The following is a 23,408-nucleotide window of genomic DNA, read 5'->3' on the forward strand; positions in this document are numbered from 1 at the left end:
AAAATGACGTCACAAAGCTCTGCCCCCCCAAAAAAATAAAACATGCTTCAAATCGCTTTAAACTATTGTCATTGTAGTGCGTATTTAAAGTGGCGCTGCACTCTGATGTTGTAGGAGAAAACATGTATTTAAAAGTCTATTTAACTAAGTAGAACGCGTTGTCTATATTTATTTAAAGTTGCGCATTTTGACGTGACGTCACATTTCTCCCCAGCCCCTTCGTCACACATCGCAGAACCGGCCCTAGACCTTTGGGGGCCCTAAGCAAAATTTGGTTGGAGGCCCCTTTGATGTATGATTTTTTTCACCCACTCGCTAGCAGTGACTCTAGGGGGCCCTCTGCTGGCCACGGGGCCCTTTGCAATTGCAAGGGTCGCTTAGTGGCTGGGCCGGCTCTGACACATCGTCACAAATGTCTGACCCCCTAGGTGCGTGACGTCATTTATGAGTGATCCGACACTGGTGCTGGTCTCGCGGGTCTCAAATGCCAGGGGAATTGTCGCGGCTGAGACTGAAGAGTTTGGCGTATTCAGTTGATCCTTGAGGGCAGCGGTCCTTGACATTCACTGCAGCCCTGCACCCCCATTTAGTTCTCGATCGTAAAAAAAAAGTAAAATGTTTAATACGCAGAGTTCGATTACACAAATTAGTTGTGCTTACGTGGCCGTGCCTTCATTTGTGTTTTCGCTTATTTAGTTTCTAAACCATTTCTGGCCACGTCTCGCACCCCCAGAAAGGGCATCTCGCACCCCCAGGGGATGCAGCGTGCAACCCCCCCCCCCCCCCCAGGTTTAGAGCCACTGCTCAATGGGGAAATGTAAGACGATCTTAGGGGCCGTCCATAAATGACGTCACGCATCTGGGGGGGGGGGTCAAACATTTGTGACGATGTGACGAGGGGGGGGGGGGGTTGAGAAATGTGACGTCACGTCAAAATGCGCAACTTTAAATAAATTTAGACAACACGTTCTATCTTCTTCTTGGTTCTTTCGGTAAAGTCACGTAGAAGGGAAGTAATAAAATAATAAAAATAAAACATATTAAAATAATATAATGTTTTATTTTTATTATTTTATTACTTCCCTTCTACGTGACTTTACCGAAAGAACCAAGAAGATGAATCCCTGCAGTCACGAAAGCTTTAAATCGAAACACGTTTTACTTAATAAAATAGACTTTTTAATAAATGTTTTCTCCTGCAACATCAGAGTGCAGCGCCACAGTAAATACGCGCTACAATGACAATAGTTTACAGCGATTTGAAGCATGTTTATTTTCTAAATGAAAATATGGTTTTGGGGGGGGGGGGGGGCAGAGATTTGTGACGTCATATTTGAGGGGAGTCTGACTTTTTGTGACGAGTGGGGGGGGGTCAAAAATCGTCCAAAATCGCGTGACGTCATTTATGGACGGCCCCATATAGCGCGACGGTGAATCCATCTGGAAAGGTTGAGAGTTGAAATCCAAATCGGGGAGGTCAACTTCGTTCAACAATCCCTCTAGCGGCCGATAAAATACCGACTACTTTGTGCGGGTCATTGGGTCCGCCCCGTATCGTCGACACATCGACGCAACACCCAACGCATTAATTCTAGATTTGAAGCTTTCGTGACTGCAAGGATTCATATTCTTAGGTTTTTTCGGAAAAGTCACGTTGATAAAACATCAAAATTAATAAAAAATTAAATATTTTATTTTTTGATCTTTATTTTATTTTTATTAATTTTGATGTTTTACCTACGTGACTTTACCGAAAAAACCTAAGAATATGAACCCAACGCCTTGCCGCTTTGTGACGTCACCTACAATCCGATAAAATGACGTCACAGCCGTCTGCACTATCGCCGTGACGTCACGTCAAGCTCCGGCCCCCCCTGCTTTGCGACGGGAGCAGTCTCGGGGGCGTACTACGTCACCGGCTGGTGGACTATAAGGATGACGTCATGCCAAAAAAAAATTTTTGACGTCATGCCAGGAAAAAACCAGTGACGTGATCTCGACATTGAACTCAGTTCCGGTGAGTGCAGCTCGCGGAGAGAGACGGAGGACGGCCGTGAGGGAGTGGGAGGAGAGCGGCTTTGCGAGTGGAGCAGCAGCACCAGCAGCAGTAGCAGCAGCAGCAGGAGGCTCTAGCGTGAGTCTCCCCCCCCCCCACACACACCGCAGACTCGCCGCTCTCCTGCCGCGAGATCTGACGCCATCGCTCGGCGCGTCTCTTCCCCTCACACTCGCCTGAGAGGGTGAAGGTGGAATCGATTCGCGCACCGATTCTCATCGTGTCGATTCTGGAATCGGGGAACGCGTGGGTATCGATGTAGATGCGCACACACTCCCCTCAACCCCGCATCGATTCCGATAGTCGAGCGCGATTCCGCGATGCGATTCGATTCCGAAACCTTTTTTTGTGCGCTAACTCGAAGCGTCGGACCTTAAAAGGGAAATGTAAAGCACAGGCGCGACGTTTCGGGGCAGTGGCCTCGCACAGATGGCGCCGAGCTGTTGCCAGACACGTGGCCTTGTCGTGTCGTCCTGTGAAGGCCGCGCTGTGTTGTAGACGTGCTGAGGGTGGGTTTGCACTACAACCACCACCATCACAGCAGCAGCAGTAGTGCAGCAGTAGTACAGCAGCAGTAGTACAGCAGCAGCAGTAGTAGTACAGCAGCAGCAGCAGTACAGCAGCAGCAATAGTACAGCAGCAGCAGTAGTCCAGCAGCAGTAGTCCAGCAGCAGCAGTAGTACAGCAGCAGTAGTAGTACAGCAGCAGCAGTAGTCCAGCAGCAGCAGTAGTCCAGCAGCAGTAGTCCAGCAGCAGCAGTAGTCCAGCAGCAGCAGTAGTCCAGCAGCAGCAGTAGTACAGCAGCAGCAGTAGTCCAGCAGCAGCAGTAGTAGTACAGCAGCAGCAGTAGTACAGCAGCAGCAGTAGTAGTACAGCAGCAGTAGTAGTCCAGCAGCAGCAGTAGTCCAGCAGCAGCAGTAGTCCAGCAGCAGTAGTCCAGCAGCAACAGTAGTACAGCAGCAGCAGTAGTCCAGCAGCAGCAGTAGTCCAGCAGCAGCAGTAGTACAGCAGCAGTAGTAGTCCAGCAGCAGCAGTAGTCCAGCAGCAGCAGTAGTCCAGCAGCAGCAGTAGTCCAGCAGCAGCAGTAGTCCAGCAGCAGCAGTAGTACAGCAGCAGTAGTAGTACAGCAGCAGCAGCAGTAGTACAGCAGCAGCAGTAGTCCAGCAGCAGCAGTAGTCCAGCAGCAGTAGTAGTACAGCAGCAGTAGTAGTACAGCAGCAGCAGTAGTACAGCAGCAGCAGTAGTACAGCAGCAGCAGTAGTGCAGCAGCAGTAGTAGTACAGCAGCAGCAGTAGTACAGCAGCAGCAGTAGTAGTACAGCAGCAGCAGTAGTAGTAGTACAGCAGCAGTAGTAGTACAGCAGCAGTAGTAGTAGTAGTACAGCAGCAGCAGTAGTACAGCAGCAGCAGTAGTACAGCAGCAGCAGTAGTAGTACAGCAGCAGTAGTAGTAGTAGTACAGCAGCAGTAGTAGTACAGCAGCAGCAGTAGTAGTAGTAGTACAGCAGCAGCAGTAGTACAGCAGCAGCAGTAGTACAGCAGCAGCAGTAGTAGTACAGCAGCAGTAGTATTAGTAGTACAGCAGCAGTAGTAGTAGTGGTACAGCAGCAGTAGTAGTACAGCAGCAGTAGTAGTACAGCAGCAGTAGTAGTACAGCAGCAGCAGTAGTACAGCAGCAGTAGTACAGCAGCAGTAGTCCAGCAGCAGTAGTAGTACAGCAGCAGTAGTAGTACAGCAGCAGTAGTAGTCCAGCAGCAGCAGTAGTCCAGCAGCAGCAGTAGTACAGCAGCAGTAGTAGTACAGCAGCAGTAGTAGTACAGCAGCAGCAGCAGTAGTACAGCAGCAGCAGCAGTAGTCCAGCAGCAGCAGTAGTACAGCAGCAGCAGCAGTAGTCCAGCAGCAGCAGTAGTACAGCAGCAGTAGTAGTACAGCAGCAGTAGTAGTACAGCAGCAGTAGTAGTACAGCAGCAGCAGTAGTACAGCAGCAGTAGTCCAGCAGCAGCAGTAGTAGTACAGCAGCAGCAGTAGTACAGCAGCAGCAGTAGTACAGCAGCAGCAGTAGTACAGCAGCAGTAGTACAGCAGCAGCAGTAGTACAGCAGCAGCAGTAGTAGTACAGCAGCAGTAGTAGTACAGCAGCAGTAGTAGTAGTACAGCAGCAGTATTAGTACAGCAGCAGCAGTAGTAGTACAGCAGCAGTAGTCCAGCAGCAGCAGTAGTAGTACAGCAGCAGTAGTAGTACAGCAGCAGTAGTAGTACAGCAGCAGCAGCAGTATTAGTACAGCAGCAGTAGTAGTACAGCAGCAGCAGTAGTGCAGTAGCAGTAGTACAGCTGCAGTAGTAGTAGTGCAGCAGCAGTAGTAGTAGTACAGCAGCAGTAGTAGTGCAGTAGCAGCAGCAGTAGTACAGCAGCAGCAGTAGTAGTACAGCAGCAGCGACGACTTTGCCGTGTGAGTTCCTGCAGAGGGGGTCTGCCCGAGACGTCTCTCGACACGAGGACGAGATGGCCACTCTCATCAAACTCCCCCAATGGGCGCGCGCGTGGTTCCATTTTCGAGGCCTCCCCTCCTCCTCCCCTCGTTGCATTCGCGATGAGCCGTGAGGGTCGCGACGAAACGAGACCTCGGCCGAGGGACGTGCAGATGCTGGCGGCTCAGCCCATCATCAACATGTAGGAGGGGGGGGAGGATAAAGCGAGGCACGCTCCGCGCGGTTGCGGCCCCGGCGCGCATTGAGCAGGTCTCGCCGCGGGAATGTCGAATTTCCACCACTCGCTTTTTGGGGCCACGCCAGAGGTCGCAAACGGGTTTTGATTCCTTACCCGTACCCGGCCGGGTACGGGTAGCCGGGTATCGGGTAGGGTACGGATATCGGGTACCCGGTTGCGACCTCAGGGCCACGCTCATTTTGGCAGCGAGACGGAGAATGGCTACGAGCCCTTGAAGATGCAGCTCGAGTTGAGTTCGAAGTTGCAGCCGTAGCGGCCACGTGCCCCCCCCCCCAGTGTCACGTGGCTCCCCATGTCACGTGGCCCCCCTGCGGCTGCAGCCCGCCACCGTGAAACGTGAAACCCTCCCAGGCTCCGCCACGCGCGTTGTGTACAGCCACTACCCCCCTCCTCCTCCTCCTCGTTCCCATCAGGGCCTCGCCACGCCGTAGCGGTCATTTGACTGAACTTCAACGAAGCTGGTCAGGGCGCTTTGTGTCGGTGGCGAGGGCATGTCCGGCATGCGGCATGGGTGGACCTCCACCGTACGTAGTCGTCCGTGCGACTCCGACGAGTCGCCCACGGTAGCCGTGCGGTCGCCTTGCAACGCCTCTTCGCTGATGGGAGGTGGGCCGACATGAAAGGCTTCGACTCGGCTCCTCCCGAGGTCAGGCGAGGTCAGGCGAGGTCCGGGTGCTTTAATCAGAATGCCACCTCTGATGGCGTGGATACCCATGCTGTCTCCCCACACGTGCGTGGAATGGCACACCTGCTATGATCACCCAGGAATGTCTGTGTCCTTAACGCTCGTGACGTCACTCCATATTGACCTCATTAATAATCATGAGCAGGTGACGTCCTCCACATGGACCCCCCCCCCCCCATTATTATTACCTAGCCAAGAATGTCTGTGTACAACGCTCGTGGCGTCACTCCACGTCGACCAGCCCCCCTCATTAATAATCATGAGCAGGTGACGTCCTCCAAATGGACACCCCCCCCCCATTATAATCATGAGCAGGTGACGTCACTACACATGCAGCACCCTCACCCCTCGTCCTCCAAATGGACACCCCCCCTCATTAATAATAATTAGCGGGTGACGTCACTCCACATGGGGGGTCGAGGCGCCTCCTCCCCCCTCGGCGTCAACTCACAACCCTCACTACAAAGGCTGAACCCTCTCACGTCACGTGATCTCCGTGACGCCATTGAGACATCAAGGTAAAAAGGACGTCACGATGAACAAGGGATTATAACCTTAAAATGAAATAAGTCTGTCACCGCGACCTTACAAACTGCAGACACAATGATGCGGTCTGATTTTCGCTTGCAAGTTTCTGATTTAGTGCAATACACCCGTCCTTGGAAGGGCAAAAGGCAAGTTTGTAAGAATCGCCATGTTTTCGGATGTATGCTAATTGTGCCCGAATCATGTTGCATGTAGGCTCATGGAGTGAATTGAACGCGAGACAATGGAAATTAGATTACAGTAACGAACTAAAACGTATTCTTGAATCGGGGGTCCCTAATCGTCAACCGCAGGGTTTTTAGTACAAGTATGCCACGGTGTTGCCGGTGTCATGGTACACATTTGAAAAAGTCACCAAAAATGACTAAGAATGTTACCCTACCAGGCGTTGCCCCCCCCCCCCCCACACTGCAAAAGTTTGGCAGAACCCTCATGAAAATGAGTCGTGAGACTCGGTGAGGCTTTCCCGGGTAAACAATCGTAATGATGATGTGTAATTGGAGAATTAAAGACAAGCCTCAGCAGTGCCATTGTGGCAATGCAACCCAAAGCAAGGACCTTTTCGTAAAGCCCACTGTAGACTGCGCTACTTCAAACAAACTCCGTGAAGCCCTCCCAGTCGTGGAGACCTCGCGTCGTTGATATTCAGCTCCTGAACACACTGCCATGCACAAGAATACGATGATAATTTAAAGTGAGAGTTTTGGGGAGTCGGCTCGGGTTATTGCTTCACAAAAACGCCACGTAGTGCAGGGGTGATCCCTGATCCTGTGGGTCGACGGTCGAGACAGAGTTTTTAATTTCCCATGTGCCGTAGCGGATGCCACGAGCGCTGTGCTGAGTGCACGTCACGTGGTGGGCTCGGTACACAGTACCATTAGACTGGGCATCTGTGAAAAGAGCTTCATAGCTCATCGGATTCCTCCAGTTTAAATAAATATTCTGATTCTGATTACCCCATTGTGCAATCTGTCATGGACAGAATTTCCCCTGGTAGCCCCCCCTTTGAATCACAGTTCCTATGATTACTGTTGTTACATTGTTTTATAGCTTTATTTTGGTGATTTCGAAAACTTGGTTAAGACTGATAACTTTAATCTAAATTGCCTTATGGTTGTTATCGTTTGACTTGCATCACACTGGGATTTTTGCACACAGCGTTCGTATACGGTGGGTTTTTTTCTGGAAGATTTGCTGGTTTATCCAGGATGTTTCTGTTGGTCGTCGTCGCTTTAAGATGTTCTCCGTTCATATTTAGTTTGTTGCGGTTGCACCCAATTCAAGAGCCGCATGGCTCACAGGGCTATACCTAATACATGAAACGTGAAAAACTTGAAACTTTAACAACATCTCTCCGCTCACCCCAGACTAAAACCGCATCTCGTCTATTCTATGTTGCATATAGCATCGCTTGCAGTCCATCGCCCCTCGGTGTGGTGATAAATCGAGCGTCACCTTTGTTGTGGGAAATCAACAGCCGTGATTGTATTGTGGATGAAGTTGCCACTGCCATAGGACTGTGGAATTTCCGCCACTGGCACACGACTGAGACGAGTGCTGCTTCGTTGGCTTGTGGAAAGAGACGGTGGCTCTCTGACTTTCATGTGAATTTCCATTTACGCCTCTTGTTTTTCCGTTATTCGGCTTGTCCCAACGTCGGTGTGTTGTTTCTTCTCTTTCTATGACAGTGCCATCTCTTGCAACAATGCAGTGCCATTTACACCTGCCCTGTGATGAACATGCCTCACAGCGCGATGTTTTGTGCGACATCCAGAGATGCGGTTTAGATTAGAACCTGTGTACACACAAATCGTGTTGCTTAATTCTCGTCTCCGCTCCATCACTCTGTATGTACGGGGTGTTTTTACCTGATAATCGCTGTGGTGCCCAGTGTGTTGGGATTTCAATCGAGAGCAATGGTTATGAAGTAATTGCTCTTAAGAAGGTTCCAGTAACAGATTTTCAACAAGCCATCGTGATTGCACCACGCGCCCTGCCCTACCGAGGAGTCTTAGCGTGTGACCATCTAAGGCAGTCCCACCGAATCCTACGCATTCTGTGCCGCTGCGTCATTTCCATTTGCTAACCTCCGTCAACATTCCCCACTGAAATGTAATTATACGGATAATTCCTTTCCCCCCCAACCCCACCCCCTGTGTTCTTGCTGGCATGTGCTTGTGCTCTGGTGACATCCGTGACAGGAGGCTGTGGAGTTTGCGCGCACGTGGGTGTCTGTGCTTGGCCCTTGGCCGTGTCGGTAAGAGGCGGTGCGGAGCAGCAGAGGGCGTGGAGAGAGTTGAGCTGACTGCCACATCGCCTACTGTACTGAAGGGGATGGGCGGGCCGAGCTCTTGTGAGTGCCGAGCGTATGCCAGCAAGGAAGGGAGGGCATCGTCACGATTGCGGGGATTTCATCAGCTTGAGTGGCCGTCTCGTCCCATTGGCGGAGCTCTTGGCACTGCGTTTAGCCCGAGTCATTTAGCATTGTCAACTTTTTTCTAGGCCAGAACGCCCCACCCCTCCGTTCGTTTAGATGAGGCTCACAGCAGATGGCCTTTGACCAAATCACCCCGAATGCCGCCGTCTGGGGTGCGAAGTCCTGATGTGTCTGGTTACGCTTGGAGACCAACACCATGCATGATAGGTATTATAGGCGGTGGGGTTGATTGGTGGACAGCAGAGAGCAGTGCATAAAAAACAGTGTTGTGCTGTTCTTGTTTGGTGCCACGACAGTGGTGCCTATCCAAGTTTTGGTGTGTGATAGCCGGATGTGGGCGTGTGATAGGCCCGATCTCAATACGCTTGAGCTGGAATTCACAGGTGGTGGCTAGAACAGGAAGAGTAACGTCGGGTGGGAATGGCCAGTTGTTCATCTGTTTAACTTTTTTTGCCAGGATGGCTTAACGTAAAAAACCCTGCTAACTCCCCCCATACCTATGCATCATGTAATGCACGAACTTGCTACTTTCTGGAAGAATGATGAATGCTGCAGTGATGAGTGCTTAATGATTTGATTCACCGCATTAAAGTCGTGTTGCACATGAGTATTATGTTTCTGTCCTGGACGAAAGAATACTTGGCAAACGCATGGCGGAGTGAACAGTAAAAGGACGGCACCATTCCCAGCCTCCTTTGTCGCCCCAGTGCTGATGTTTACACCCTGCACCAAGAACTCGATTAAGGTTGAGTCAACCTAGGTTAGGCCCAGTACAGGATTTCGATGTCACTCGCCCACCTGATAGCCATGGCTGGGAATCCAACTAATTTGCTGGATGTACACTGGGCGCATAACTTCGTAGCACAGTGCGCAAGCCCGCCTGTCCACCGTTGCCGGATAACGCGCGCACCAGAGGTCGCAAACGGGTTTTGATTCCTTACCCTGTACCCGTACCCGTACCCGGCCGCACCAGGGTCGCAAATGGGTACCCGTACCCTACCCATACCCTACCCGAAATGAGTGACAAACGGTTACTCACCAATGACTCACGGCCTACCCGTACCCGGCCGCACCAGGGTCGCAAACGGGTACCTGTACCCGTACCCGGCCGGGTACGGGTAGCCAAGTATCAGGTAGGGTACGGCTATCGGGTACCCGATTGCGACCTCTGGCGCGCACAGACGTGCTCCCATCCGGTGCCGTCTCCGCTCCTCTCCTACCCCAGCGCTCTTGGGAGTCGCGCTCTCACCATGATCGCTGCGCTGCCGCAATGCTCGCTCGTCGCCGTTAACCTTTCACTGAAGCAAATATCAGACGCACAACGACTCGACAAATCAATGATGCTCCTTTCACTCGGGGTAATTCTGCGGAAGCTCTAGTTCAGTGGTGTGCAGTCTGCTTCCCGTGGAGCCCCTCGAAGTGGCCTGGTCTTGGTGTGTCTTGGGGGCGACGCGTGGGGTCGTGATGTGACGCGGCCCACTGAGGTGAAGGAGGGCCGCTCGTCCGGATTGCCCACCATTGCTCTAGCGTCAGTGTTCCGAATTCTGGGCATTGCGATACAGAGACGAGGAACAGAGTGACCACAGTTGAAAGTGCGGTTTTTAGCTCTGCTGAGCTTGTAAGCGTTGTACAGTACATAGCTAAGTGCATTGTAAGAATTCTAAGAATCCCCTTATTTCTTCAAAGGAATATTGGTCTGCGAATAGCACCGTGATGATGAGGCTGTTGCCTGAGGGAAGTGGCTTCAGATGGAGAGGGTTGTTGAATTTTTCACGTGCTGTTTTTGTCTGCAAGAGGTTTGTCATGTTTTAAATCGGCTGCGTCGGCAGAGACCAATGCAATCGACGTGTGCAGTGAGAAGCGGTGAGCTATGAGGCTGCAGGGACAGACGAAAGAACAGAGTTCCAAAGCCCAGGTGGGCGAGCGGTGAGTGAAGAGGAGCAAGGGGAGGGGCACGGTGGGCTACGTATGGTGCGAAAGAAGTTGGACAAACATCCAAGGAGGGGGAGGAAGGGTGAGGGATGATGCGCACAGCGTGGAGCAGAGGAGTGTGGAGAACGCGCCGCGGAGATCGGAGACAGAATTTGGGGACGCGGCTCCTGAGAGCAGTGACTACGAAAGAAGCAGGAGCAGAGAGACAAGGAGGAGACTGACACTGACAATAGCTGTGGCGACGACTGTGAGACCGAGGCAATAGCAGTGACAGAAGGACGAGAGAGTGGCTGCAGTGACAACTCTGATATTGCTTGTGGTGGAGATGAGAAGGAAACCATGATAATGAGGGCGGTTGGAGCAGAATCATTAATGACGTGGACAGCTTCGTACAGATGCGGAACGGTGTTCGTGGCAGCGAGAGATATATACCGAGAGCTGCATCCCAGATACAACTGCCGGAACGCCAATCTCGGCCACGCCTGTGAAATATCGCGTTTGCTGGACGAGGCCGGTGTTTGTGTGTGGCGGGAGTTCACGACGTGACCTGGCCCACCAATCGCACGGCGGACTCCCCTTTGCTGTGGCGCAGGACGGTGCCGTGACGCGGAGCCGATCGAGCGGAGCCGACTGTGAGCCACCATGAGCCTCCAGTGGACGGCCGTGGCGTCGTTCCTCTACTTCGAGGTCTTCATCATCATCGTCCTGTGCCTCCCGTTCATCTCTCCCACACGGTGAGCGCCCTGTCTAATCGGAACGCAGGTGAACGGTGTTTGCGAGCGGCGTCTCCGTTGATAACCTTGAGCCGCTGGGTGGACGTTGAACTCTTCCCAGGCGGGGCCCAGCCTCGCCACAGTGGAGGGGGGGGGGGGTGTGAATAGTTAAACGAGATCAAAGTGTTATCGTTTTAGATTTTTGCCTCTCTTAACTTCTCAGTTTTGTGGAAAGTATTTTGGAGTTAATCCATCTTCAGGCAGCATCAACGCAGCTTTGCGGTGAATACAGTGTAGCACAAGACTACATAAATACAGTGCCGATTTAGTTTTCATCATTCACTTTAAACGTTTAACTTTTTCTTTCACGTAAACATTCGCTCTATTAAACGCAGTCGAGCGCCCCAACTACACACACAGAGTGATGATAATGCCTGACGATTTCCCGTGTTACAGAAATATTTTGGGATAAGTTCATCCAAAACTTGGAAAATAAACTTCTCACTGGGCTATAACGCTCGTGGTTTGCTTGGGGGGGGGAGGGGCGGCCTCTGCTGATTCCACCACAAGTGCGACGCACGGCTCTGCCGCACTGGTTTTCCGGGGCTCACAAGCTTATGGGCAACCCTAAACCACGTCCGTACAAACCGTGGCAGCAGATGCAGATGCCGTGATGCACAAATGGAAAATAAAAAATTCTCCGGTGTGCGACTGTCGTCGCACAGAACAGAACCACGGAACCTAGAACAACAACCTGATGCCTGAATCACCAACACGAAGGAGGCATTCTACGTTGCTCGTGATGCAATTATCAGGCTCAACCACCTCCGTGTAAAACTTTAGCCGACTGCTCTGCATCAAAATCAGCCATACGGAGATGCCAATATTGGTAGCTCCTTCAGCGGTTAAAATTTTGATCAGTTCCTATTCAGTTGTGCTGTGGATAAAGCCAACTAATGTATGCTAACGAATAGACAGGAGTTTCGTATGGGTGCTATTGCTCTAGCCCGATTGATGGCAACATTTCCACAGCGGTGGTGTTTTCTTGCACCTGTGCTGTGAGTGATGGCTGATGATAATGGGACCCCACGACGCTAGCAGGTGATAAGACGTTCGTGAATGATTGTTTGAAAAAAAGAGTAGTTATTTAATATGCTAAGCGACACTATGCCACTCCCTTGCATTGCTTTTCACAGCATTGTCATCCACAAGCCAGTACTAGCCTGCCCTCCAGACAGGGATACTTAGCTTGTATGAATTAATATATAAGATTTTGGAGTTTCCCTAAGTTTATCCCAATTGTGCTGTCGGAGTGACGCCGTGACACAAACTGTACCCGCGGATCTCTCGCACAGCAGTGCAGAGAACGGCCCGCGGAGCTCCATCTGAAATCAATTGAAGTGACATCTGGATTGCAACACAGAGGGCAGCACTTTCCTACCAACTCTGAGAATAAAGTTCATTGCGTGGCAACAAAACCGATATTTTAATTTTCAGAGCTGGAATTTAGCCAAACTCAGTGCAGAGCAAAATGTGATGCCCATCTCTGTTTGTGCAATCATTGGTGAACTAGGCGGGGAAGACCATCAATTCGCCGCACATGAGAACTCGTTTTAACCACACGCAGCTTGAGCCTGGATTGAAACGCAGGATCTCAGTGGTGCCGAATCAGCGCTCCCACCTCTGAGCCGCCTTGCTCAGAAGTCGGTGCGAAAGAAGTTCAACATACATAGTGCAACACGAGTGACCTCAAGCGTCATTTGGCTGCGCCCTCTACCGCCCGCCCAATCGCTTTGTGCATGAGGTCCCCTGCTCTCTCTCTCTCTGATCGGTGGCACCACCACTCACCGCGATTAGCGTGGTGTAACACCCCAGGTGCGGCGTTTTGGTCACCTTCGAATCGTTCACACATCGCTCGTCACCGATACCAAAGTTCCCTAGGATCCATCCGGTACAAATTGAGCCCTTACTCAACTCCGCGTGACGTAATATACTCATGGGTTTTATTGACGTAGAGCCCAACAAACCAGTGGAGTTTCTAACACGCGTATATATAACGGTTGTCAAGAATCACGATACTCTTAGGTTCTTTCGGTAAAGTCACAGTAGTTAGAAATTAAATAATAAACAAATCACGACGTTTCGATCGCAACATTATTTCTACCTACGTGACTTTACCGATAGAACCAAACAGTGTGGATTCCTGCAGTCACTGAAAGCGTCAAATCAAGTAGAATCACAACAGTTGTAGGATCTAGCAGAAGGCAACCGACGATGGCAAGGTGTGGTAGCGCCAACGCATTAGCTGTGATGACCTCGCGATGTGACTTATCACCAGTTATGTACCATAAAATACACACAAATCATTTTTGTTCACAATCTCAGGTGGTATCCACACATATCCGCGTGGCTCCCGTGGGCTACTCTGACGATCTATCCTAGACGGCAATCGCGTGGTTGGAGTTGTCATCGATGAAAAAAAAATAAGATGTTGACGTGTAAAAATTGTCCGTGCCCCTGCGTGTTTTTGTAGATGGCAGAAGATATTCCGGTCGCGCATGCTCACGATCGTGGTGAACTACGCTAACTTCTACTTCAACGTCTTCATCCTCGTGCTCGTGCTCCTGTTCATCGGTGAGCGAGTGACAGCTGCTGTTGTGCTGGTGCAAGCAGCGAGCACGAGCGGCCGGGGCGCGGGGCCAGGCCCACGTCGTCCCCCGTGGCAAACGGGCACCGGGCAGTGCTCTCTGCCATCGGCAACCCCTGGGTTTAAGTGGAGGAAATTCCACGTTCCTGTGACGGGATTTACAAACACTGTTGTCTTCATAATCAACGATTTTTGGGTTAGATCGCGTTATTTATAAATGTGTCGTAACCCTCCACCACCCGACACGGCCAATCAGCAAAAAAGTGTCACGTTGACAAAAAGACAAATAGTTCACTGCTTTAGCCCACCGGTGTGTCGAAGCGTGAAACCACAACATTTACAATTGCCCCGATGATGCTGGATGCAATTACCAGCGAAACGTCGTACTACTCAAAAAAATTGTTAATGTTGTGGTTTCACTCTTCAACACACCGGTGGGCTAAAGTCGTGAACTTTTTGTCTTTTGTCAACATGACGCTTTTTTAAATCCTTTATATTAAGTTCACTTGCTTGGGTGCTTGCGTGCTTGCTTACGACCGTGCAAATCTTTCGGTCGTTTTTTACCCCACTTCCCGTGATCCAATTGAGCTGACATTTTCCACACAGACTCGTTGTGCGTGACAATTAATTTTCGTGAAAATTTTTTTCCAAAATTTTACACTGTTTAGGGAATTTTTTTTAAAATATTTCATTACCAATTGCTTAATGGTGGCAGACAATCATCTGACCCATAGGTGGCAGCCATCTCAAGCCAGAGGACGAGAGGACTAGCCGCCCGTTTCATGATGACGCAAATGTTGACTAACCACATGGCATGAAATCCCTGCCCCCACGCTGTACAATGTTGACTATTTATAGAGCAGTTACATTGAAGCCGCCAGGTTCTTGAAAGTGGTAAAACGGGTCAACGCTAGTGCCCTCGGGAATATACGGGGCATGTCAAGAGGTGATCTTTCTTGTAGAAAAACAGAAATGAATAATAAAATACAACCGATGCCACGCATATAAAGGATTTATAGTGAAAAACTTTGTTTTTACGGGTTAATTTTTTACTGATTGGCCGTGTCGGGTGGTGGAGGGTTACGACACATTTATAAATAACTGCCATCTAACCCAAACATCGTTGATTATGAATAATATTGGTCGCGAAAGCCTACGTGTTAAACTGACTGTTATCTTCCTTTAAAAAATTGTAACTCGTTTTGTTCGCCCCCGTCGAGGGATGACGGCGATAGCCTTCAGCGACCCGGCAGGGCTTTGAACCGCAGCGCCACGCGGCCCGCTTGTGCCGTGCCGTACAGCGGCGTAGAGATCCCCCGCTCACTGCGACGATTCCGCCCGCGCGCTGTGCCACAGACGGATGGCGCGAGTCGCGCAAGTACTCGACCAGCGACAACGTGGACCTCAAGAACAACCCCATGGCCATCGACCACGTCAACATGAAGCTCTTCCGCGCGCAGCGCAACCTCTACATCTCCGGCTTCGCGCTGCTGCTCTGGTTGTAAGCGTCGCTCGCGCGCGGGACAGACGGAACCGCGTCAGACCTTTACCGCCGTCGGGGCGACGCGTCGTCACGAAGAGAGGCCCTCGGCGGGGACGTCCACGTGCGGCGGTGCCCTCGTATACGCGGGCGGTGCCACGAATGAGGCAGCCTCTCCGTCGAGCCATCGCGGTAGTTAATTTATTTTTAATTGGAACGGAGCGTCGCTGATGCACGTCGCAACTCGCCTCGCCGCAGGCTTTGTGACGCGTGCAGCTTCCGCTCGGAGGCAATCCGCGGGCAAGCGGCAGGGCAGCCAGAACCGGCGCTGCCATCAGCTGCCTGGGAGGTGTGGCCAAACCGTTCACGAGTGTGGGCGTGCGAGGAAATCGGAGTATCAGGACAAATATTCTTAGGTTTTTTCGGTAAAGTCACGTAGGTAAAAAAATTTAAATTAATAATTATTAAAAAAAATTATCTATCATTATTTAATTAATAAAAGTTGATGCAGCAGTCGTGCTGTGACGGTTCCCCCTGAAGGCGGAAGCTTGTGTTGCCTCCGAAACTTCGTGATTTTTATTTTTTTTATTTTACTTTTATTAATTTAATTTTTTTACCTACGTGACTTTACCGAAAAAACCTAATAATATGAATCCTTGCAGTCACGAAAGCTTCAAATCTAGAATATCAGGACAAAACCCACATGAGCGAGGGGGGTAACAAGCCCCGAAAATATGGAAATGAACCCACTTGCTTTACTGCCGTTCCCTTGCAATTCGATCCCCTGAGTGGAGTGAATTTCAGTTAGTTATGCTATCCACCAACCCTCGCTGGCTACACAGTGCTGCATTACAACGGTGCATGGCCGCCACCAGGTTTCATCCTCAAGGTGACTATCTAATGCATAGTTTTAGAAAATATGCCTGATTGTTGGAATAAGTCATTGGCCTGACGCGCATGCTTTCAGATTGTATGTAATCGGTTCATGTAGAGACAGCGTTCACCGCAGTGGCAGATCAGCGATTCACGAGTCTCATCGTGACGGGTTCACACGACGGCGGTCAATTGCGAGATGCCTCGCACACAGATGGAAACTTATCGCTAATCGGTGCGCCTGTGCTTGTTGCTTGACGCGTGTGCGCCCCCCCCCCCCCCCCCCACCCTGTGCCGCTTTCAGCGTCCTGCGCCGTCTCGTGATCCTCATCTCGCAGCAGGCCACGCTGGTGGCCACCAACGAGGCCTTCAAGAAGCAGGCGGAGGGTGCGAGCGACGCGGCCAGGAAGTTCATGGACGAGAACGAGAAGCTGAAACAGGTCCCCTGCCCCGCCCTGACCCTACGTCGTCGGCATGCCACTGTCACTCGCCGCCGCGTTGCGCAATAGCGGGGGACGGGGTGGAGCGGTGGCTCGCGCTGCCGAGCTGCCGAGCTGTTGAACCTGCCAACCCGAGTTCGTTTCACAGCCATGGCTGGCCTTGGTGGCGAGTGATTTATAAATTGGTCATGGGCAGGCCCTCCCTTCGCCAGCCCGCACCGACCAGCGTGGTGAAGTACGGTGAAAGGAGATCCCCATGACAGACACGGCATTGGGAAGCCTTCATCCAGCAGTGGATTTAGAAAGGACTGTAAATTGCGCTTATTACTTGGTCGAGAAAGCCTTGAGAGGTGAAGGGCCCAAGACCTGTCTCCTTGCTCCAACGTGCATTCGGCAGCACTTTTGGCCATTATGAGCCAGGTGCGCTGATTCTATGTCGGTGTCAGGAGCCAGGCTCCCTCACCAACATCCACTGTTCGAGTTCCCACAAAGTGGAACTCCTTTTATTAGCCCTGCATGTATTGTGCACCGAGTTCACCCCAGCATTGAACTTTTCGCTCTTCCGCTTGGCATGCGATGCTCCGAGCACAGCAGTACCCAACCAGAATTCAGGAAACCTGAACCCTGTCCTAAATACACATCGTTGCTTTCACGGGCGCTTTCAGAGTCATGGTTAAACCGTTGACATTTAGGAACTGACCACAGGGCCAGCTGATCAACAGGATATGTACGAGTGTGTGTTTTTTACGAGTTGGCATTTCTTCATTGGAGATTGTGAAGGTGATAACGAGATTACTACCCGGGGATAAAACCTCACTGAGTGTCAAGACTCTTATGCAGAAGAGCCCTTGCATGCTGTTGTCTTGCAAATTCCATTCGTAAGCGTTAGGCTTCGCGCGGGAGGGAACCTGACAATCCTTGGCTAACTCTCACCACGCACAGGAGGCAGTGACACTCCACTCTGCCCCCTCCTAGCCACCTCGCTGGTGCCTGAGAGACGATGCAGACGGCAGACGCCGCTGTTCACGATGAGCCCTGGTGTTACCCTAACCTCGTCCCTCACCCCCCCTCCCCCACGCTCGTCATCGTCGCGCGAGTTTAGGCTCTCGAAGAGTCGGGCGCGGGAGATGGCGTGCTCAAACTGGCGGACGAGAAAGAAAAACTTTCCAGGGAGCTCAAAGAGGCCAAGGAGAATTTGGACAAAGCGAAGAAAGGTACGGCCTGGGGAGACGACACGTGCAATCCCAGAGGGGGCTGGGAGAACCGGCGAGTCACGCCGCTCGGACCGGGCACGGGGAATGTGCGTCGTGGTCTCCAGCTGCAGTGGCTTGACTTGGCTTTCAACGGACGTCTTCCAGATTGTTCTCTTTCATCAATAAATGTGTTTTACTTGTGGCAGGAACCCCCGGAGAAAAGCCACTGCAACACCACTCAACCTTTGCACAAATGCGTGTTGAACCTGCTTCCTGTACTGTGCACTACAGGCTCCGCCGGGCTGAACGGTCCGGCCTATCGATGTCGCGCAAGGCGTAGAGGTCGTGTTGTTGTTAATGCTCAAGTTAATGAGGCCAGCAAATGGGACTCTGGGATAGTCGTTACTTGTTGCCGGTCGTGTCGCCGGACCGCGTGGCTTTAGATGAAGCAGCACAAATCGCCAGCGCCTGTCACGAAATTGTCGCCTCCTTCTGTGCCAGGGCTGGTTCGCTCCGAGAACGAGTGCAGGGCGATGAAGTCGCAGGCGGAGGGCGTGGCGACGGAGTACGACCGCCTGCTGGAGGAACACGCTCAACTGCAGGTACTCGTTTCGTCAACGCGCCAAGCCTCCGCGGGCTCCCAAGGGGCCGTGCGACGGCACCGAGGCGGCATTTTGGTGACGTCTCGAGAGAGCCATGTTTTGGCCACGTGTGGTGAAACCGGCTTCTCGCGTGTAGCGAGTTCACGAGCTCGGTTTCAGGGCCACCAATGACGGTCCAAAACCATTCTCCGTTAAGCTTGGTTTGTGGCTTAATTTGCAGATTGCAGCTTTTAGAATCGCCTGTTTTGGCTTAATTTCCATGCAATGGAACTTGTGCCCACCTATTGAAAGGTACTTGAGAAGTTGTTCTATTATGTCATCTTCTGGGGTACACAGGCTTCATATTGGACCATTCTAAAAGTTCTAAATGTAAATTTCTTTGTCTTGTGACGTAATGAGGAGGTATCATTTGTGACGTGAGCAGTTTTCCTTCATTCTCAGCAGAAAAAGAAAGATTCAGAGGCATGGGAAATCACAGAAAAGTGGGAAGCCGTTCATAAGCTGTACCACAATAATTGCCCAAGCTCTGGTCCTATATTGGGATGTTTGGCCAACATGATTCCGCCGAGAGCACTATTAGAATGCAATAAAAAAAAACTTTTAGAAGCAAGAAATGTGTCCGAGGCTTTGTATTGTTTTAGTGACCCAGGAGAGGCGGTCACTTCCAAGTGAGATTCCTGTTCTGGTCTCTTGAGTTCTCACCGCCTGAAACTCGAGGCTGAACATTCGCCGGTGGCTGTGTCTTCTTGCAGAAGCAGCTGGAAGGATCTCCGAGCAAGAAGGACGAGTAGAAGCCACGTGGAGGCTGTGCAGGCCCCGTCGTCCGCCTCCGTGCGGTGTGTTGTCATGGTGGCTAATTGCCAGGGTCAGTGAAAATCAACATTAGCTCAGTCATGTTTTCATTGTGCTTAATTTGCTTTTTCATATGTTCCTAATTTGCTCATTGTTGCTAGTTTTCAGTGCGGGTGGCTGTGTGGAAATCTGTCCACTGACGTGTGTAACGAAGTCGTTCACTGTTATTTTTGGAGGCAATTAAACCCCTTTTTTCTTTTGCATGAAAACAAAACTCTCTTGCAAGATGTGCGTGGGTAGATGACCGCAGCGTTGGGAAAAGCGCCGAGTGCCACCGTGAACATGAAACACCACGTGCCTCTCCCACATGCGCGTCGTGATCAGATTCTGTTTAGGGGGGGGTAGTTATCACCGCCAAGTTGCAGAGACAATTTGAACGTTTGCATTTTGCAAATGGGATATGATCTCAAGCGACAAACGCCCAGTTATATGTGAAGAAAATGTAATAGAATTGGTACATGTGTTTACACGCACAGCTTAGTGCAGCAGGCGATATTATGAGCGCCGTTTCACGCAATGTGTCGAATCTCGTCTCGTGTCGGGGAGATGCTTAAATGACCCCGTTAGATTATACCCTGTTTTATTTTCATTGACCCTGGCGGCTATCATGTACAATATCATCGTTGAGCTCCACAAAAGCTTTTGACTCTCTACGGCTGAACATTCTGAAGACCTGCGATCTTGTTAGCTGTCGTAACCCACAGCATGTCTGAAAACCCCGTGTGCTTGTAAAGACTCGCTTGTGATTGGCTGTGGCTCCCCTCGGAGGAGCGTCATGCCGGTTTTACCACAACTCTTCATTGCTTAGCGCCAGATGTTGTAAAGCGACGACACCTGACATTCAAGGTTCCTGAGTCCACTGACCCCAAGGTGCCGCTCGCTGTCCGTCCCCTGTTTACGGATCCTTCCCATTAAAAAAAACCTCCTATTCCCCATGACCGCTGCAATATTGTGCTGCCACAGTTTGTGCCCTCGTACATTAGATGAGCCTTCTTTTTTGTCGCTAAACCAAAGCGGGGAATGTCCCTGTACGGGTGCCGCTCTTTCAAGCCACGCGAATGCCGACTCGATAGCAAAGTAGAGCAGCGCTTGCATGCAGGGTTTTGTTTTTGATGGCCGATTGCTGCGGTAGTCAACGTTACGCAGTGGAAACCAGTCGTTGTGCCCATTGCTGATGGTATAAACTGTATCGCGCAACACGTGTGTGTGGGTGTGCTTATTGTAAGAAGTCTCTGGGGACGATCGGAGTGGCCTCGGCAGTTCCACTGACCACTCTAACCTGTGTTCCTCTGTGGACGCTGTCACGTTTTGCCAAGGTAGCCAAATTCAAAAGTTCGATTCAAAGATAGACATAATCCGTTTGATGAACATAAATTCCAGTTATTTGAATTACACGTTTTTTTTTATTAAAACGTTAAATCACGTGGGGGAATCCATGAGACATCACTGATCAGCGATCGTCCTGTCTATGGTAGGAAATGTGAAGTGCTTCTCGTCATTGTAAATCGTCGCACACATGGATTGAGGCGCAAACACCACCCCATGGTCCTCCACCACGGATAACAGAACTATTCGGTCCGGCATCAGGAACCACCACACATTCTTGCGTCGCGATAATCTACAGCAGAGGCAGCAGGGTTATGCATACTTTGGAAAACTACGCATGCTGAATTTCACCTTGATATCATAGGTAATGTGGCGTAACAACCATTGCATTGTGGGTAACGGCCATGCCAGCATGTTATCACTGTATCTACAAGAGCTGAGGGAGAGGCCTGTGTCCCGACATAACAACGAGTCACCTCATTGGAGCCGAATTTCTTGACATGAATGTGCAATGACCTCGGGTCGTCATCGATGTCCCGAGGAAATGCCTCCCCACTCGTGAAACCGCTCGTTTACAGGACGCGTTGATTCGTTGTGACTAGAACGTAACTTTCCCCACGATTGATGCTCTAACCGGGGAAACGTGGAGGATACTGTGACCTGTGACTGGTGCGGCTTCTCTCCAGATATGTCTGAATCATCCCAGAAATCTCTCGCGATTCCTCCCGACTTGAGATTTCGACATTTATTTCTTTATGTAGTGCACAAGGTGGTTTCAAACACCGATACGACTTCGCGGCTGACACATTGCCGTCCAATTGGTGAACCATGAGTAATGACGAGGTGCAGACGTGTATTTGTCGTTGAACGATTTTGTAGGACCACTCGTGTCAAGCCCCACAGACTTGTCGCTCACCTCTCGTAGGTACCAACACAGCCAACACTGAGGTTTGTGTTTTGTTATCATGATCCACGTTTTGATGTGTGCAGTGTTAGCGGTTGAACTTTGTACATTTTGTTGCTTGTATTTTGGTGACTTCAAATGTTTCTGGGGGGAACTTTAAGCTTGATCTATATACATTAAAACAAAAGTTTATTTGTTTAATGCGGTTTTGTCTTCGGCAGTTTTCAATACCGAGGCGAAACAATAAACGTATAAAAAAAATCCGTCAACGTTTGTATGCCCGCTGTTCCAAATGAAAAGTCTGAATGTATCCAGTGTTACTGTCGGCAATACCAGTAACTGTGGCAACTTGCATTGGGTGTCCTTTTGTGTCTGCGAGGCAGCCTCTGTGTGCACATGAACGTTAGCTACGAAGCCCAGCACTGCTTCGTGACAGCTGGCAAGCAAGACGCCTGCTTCGGGGTCGTTGTTAGAGTTCAATGTGGCCGCGTGGTGCCACTCTGAGTGCACTTCACTTGCAAGAATTGGAGGGTTGTGAGTTCAGGTTCCGGTTTGGGGCAGACTCGGCCTATCACCTCTCTCCAGGATACAAAATAATCATTAGCGGGCTTGGTGGTGAAAATAACAACAAGGACATCACCTGCTTCACATATCCGTCTCCATGTAAAAAAATCTAAACCTTTTTCTTTTACATCCCATCAGCCACACGGCCTTTTGGGAGCGCATCATATCAGCTGAATTGGTTCAACGCAACCATACTACATGCACTATGAGACACCTCCTTTACCAGTGGCAAAATATAGTAATAGGTTTTTACCCTTGCAACTGGTACAAAAACTGACACCTTTATACAAGGCATGTTTGCAATAACCACAACACAAGCAGTCAATGCAAACCAAAAGAAACAACTCTGATAATGATATGCACTGTCCTTGAAGTTGATTGGTCCACACCCGAGACAGCTTTTCTTAGAGCCATTGGTGTTGGACCAGTTGTACGCCTTTTGGCGTCATCTGGTCCAACACCAGTGGAGACTAGGCTCTAAGAAAAGCTGTCTCGGGTGTGGACCAATCAACTTCAAGGACAGTGCATATCATTATCAGAGTTGTTTCTTTTTGTTTGCATTTTGACTGCTTGTGTTGTGGTTATTGCAAACATGATGCCTTGTATAAAGGTGTCAGTTTTTGTACAAGTTGAAAGGGTAAAAACCTATTATTACCGTACTACATGCCTATACAGGTCACCATACATCGATGGTGATGGACTGTGAGCAGACAGTACTTCATTTCTTGCACACAAAAACGGCAGGATGTACATGAATAGTGCGCATGCATAATGTATGTTGATTACCATATCAAGAACCCAACCGGTAATGGGAATCCATTGTCATTTCATATGCACATTGACGCCACTGCCCTTTTGGTCTTTGCACCTGATCGACTCACAAGTGACGACGTCACATTGATCCTTCGAAGACCAAAACAGGAGGATTTCTCCACCAATCTGGCTGTCGCCTGATGATGCTAGTTGTAATTACTGGCGAAACGTCGTACTCGAATTGTAAATGTCGGTTTACTCTGCAACACACTGGCGTGCTGTACTAGTAACGAATTGGCACGTTCTGTTTACGTGACACCTTACTGAATGGCTGTGTCGTGTGGTGGTGGGTTTCACGACACATTTACGCGATCTAACCCAAAAACCTCATGGATATTGGTCGCAAAAGCCTACGTGTCTCGTCAGCAGTCGGGCTTGTTTCATTCATTGCTAATGAGCTGCCAGATGTGTTTAGGCAAAGGAAGCTCTCTTAGATATGGGTCTCGGTTCAACGGAAAACCGTTTAATACATAACACGTGGTGGTGGAGGTGGCTGACATTGAAGTATTGTGGCGTTAAGTGCTTTTCCAACGTGCATTGCCAAAACCAATCTTTCAATATTAATTTTATTTCAAGTACAATCATTGCCCTATAAGTCTATAGAATATACTCGCTACGTT

At 50.3% G+C, this 23,408-nt stretch overlaps 2 protein-coding genes across 2 annotated transcripts in view; one reads left to right on the top strand and one right to left on the bottom strand.

Annotated features, from left to right (window-relative positions):
- Positions 1-23,408, bottom strand: part of LOC133356795 (uncharacterized) — a 492,315-nt gene that overhangs the window by 237,596 nt on the left and 231,311 nt on the right. The window lies entirely within an intron of this gene.
- BCAP31 (B cell receptor associated protein 31) lies at positions 1,985-21,759 on the top strand. Its single transcript, XM_061574562.1, has 8 exons — positions 1,985-2,134; positions 10,974-11,115; positions 13,628-13,728; positions 15,098-15,242; positions 16,399-16,534; positions 17,637-17,748; positions 18,229-18,329; positions 19,082-21,759. The coding sequence occupies exons 2-8, from the start codon at positions 11,024-11,026 to the stop codon at positions 19,118-19,120; spliced, it is 726 nt and encodes a 241-aa protein (XP_061430546.1). The 5' UTR covers positions 1,985-2,134; positions 10,974-11,023; the 3' UTR covers positions 19,121-21,759.

The sequence above is a fragment of the Lethenteron reissneri genome, chromosome 55, assembly GCF_015708825.2.
Source record: "Lethenteron reissneri isolate LAM-NWPU_2019-01 chromosome 55, ASM1570882v1, whole genome shotgun sequence".
In the NCBI taxonomy this organism is placed as follows: domain Eukaryota; kingdom Metazoa; phylum Chordata; class Hyperoartia; order Petromyzontiformes; family Petromyzontidae; genus Lethenteron; species Lethenteron reissneri.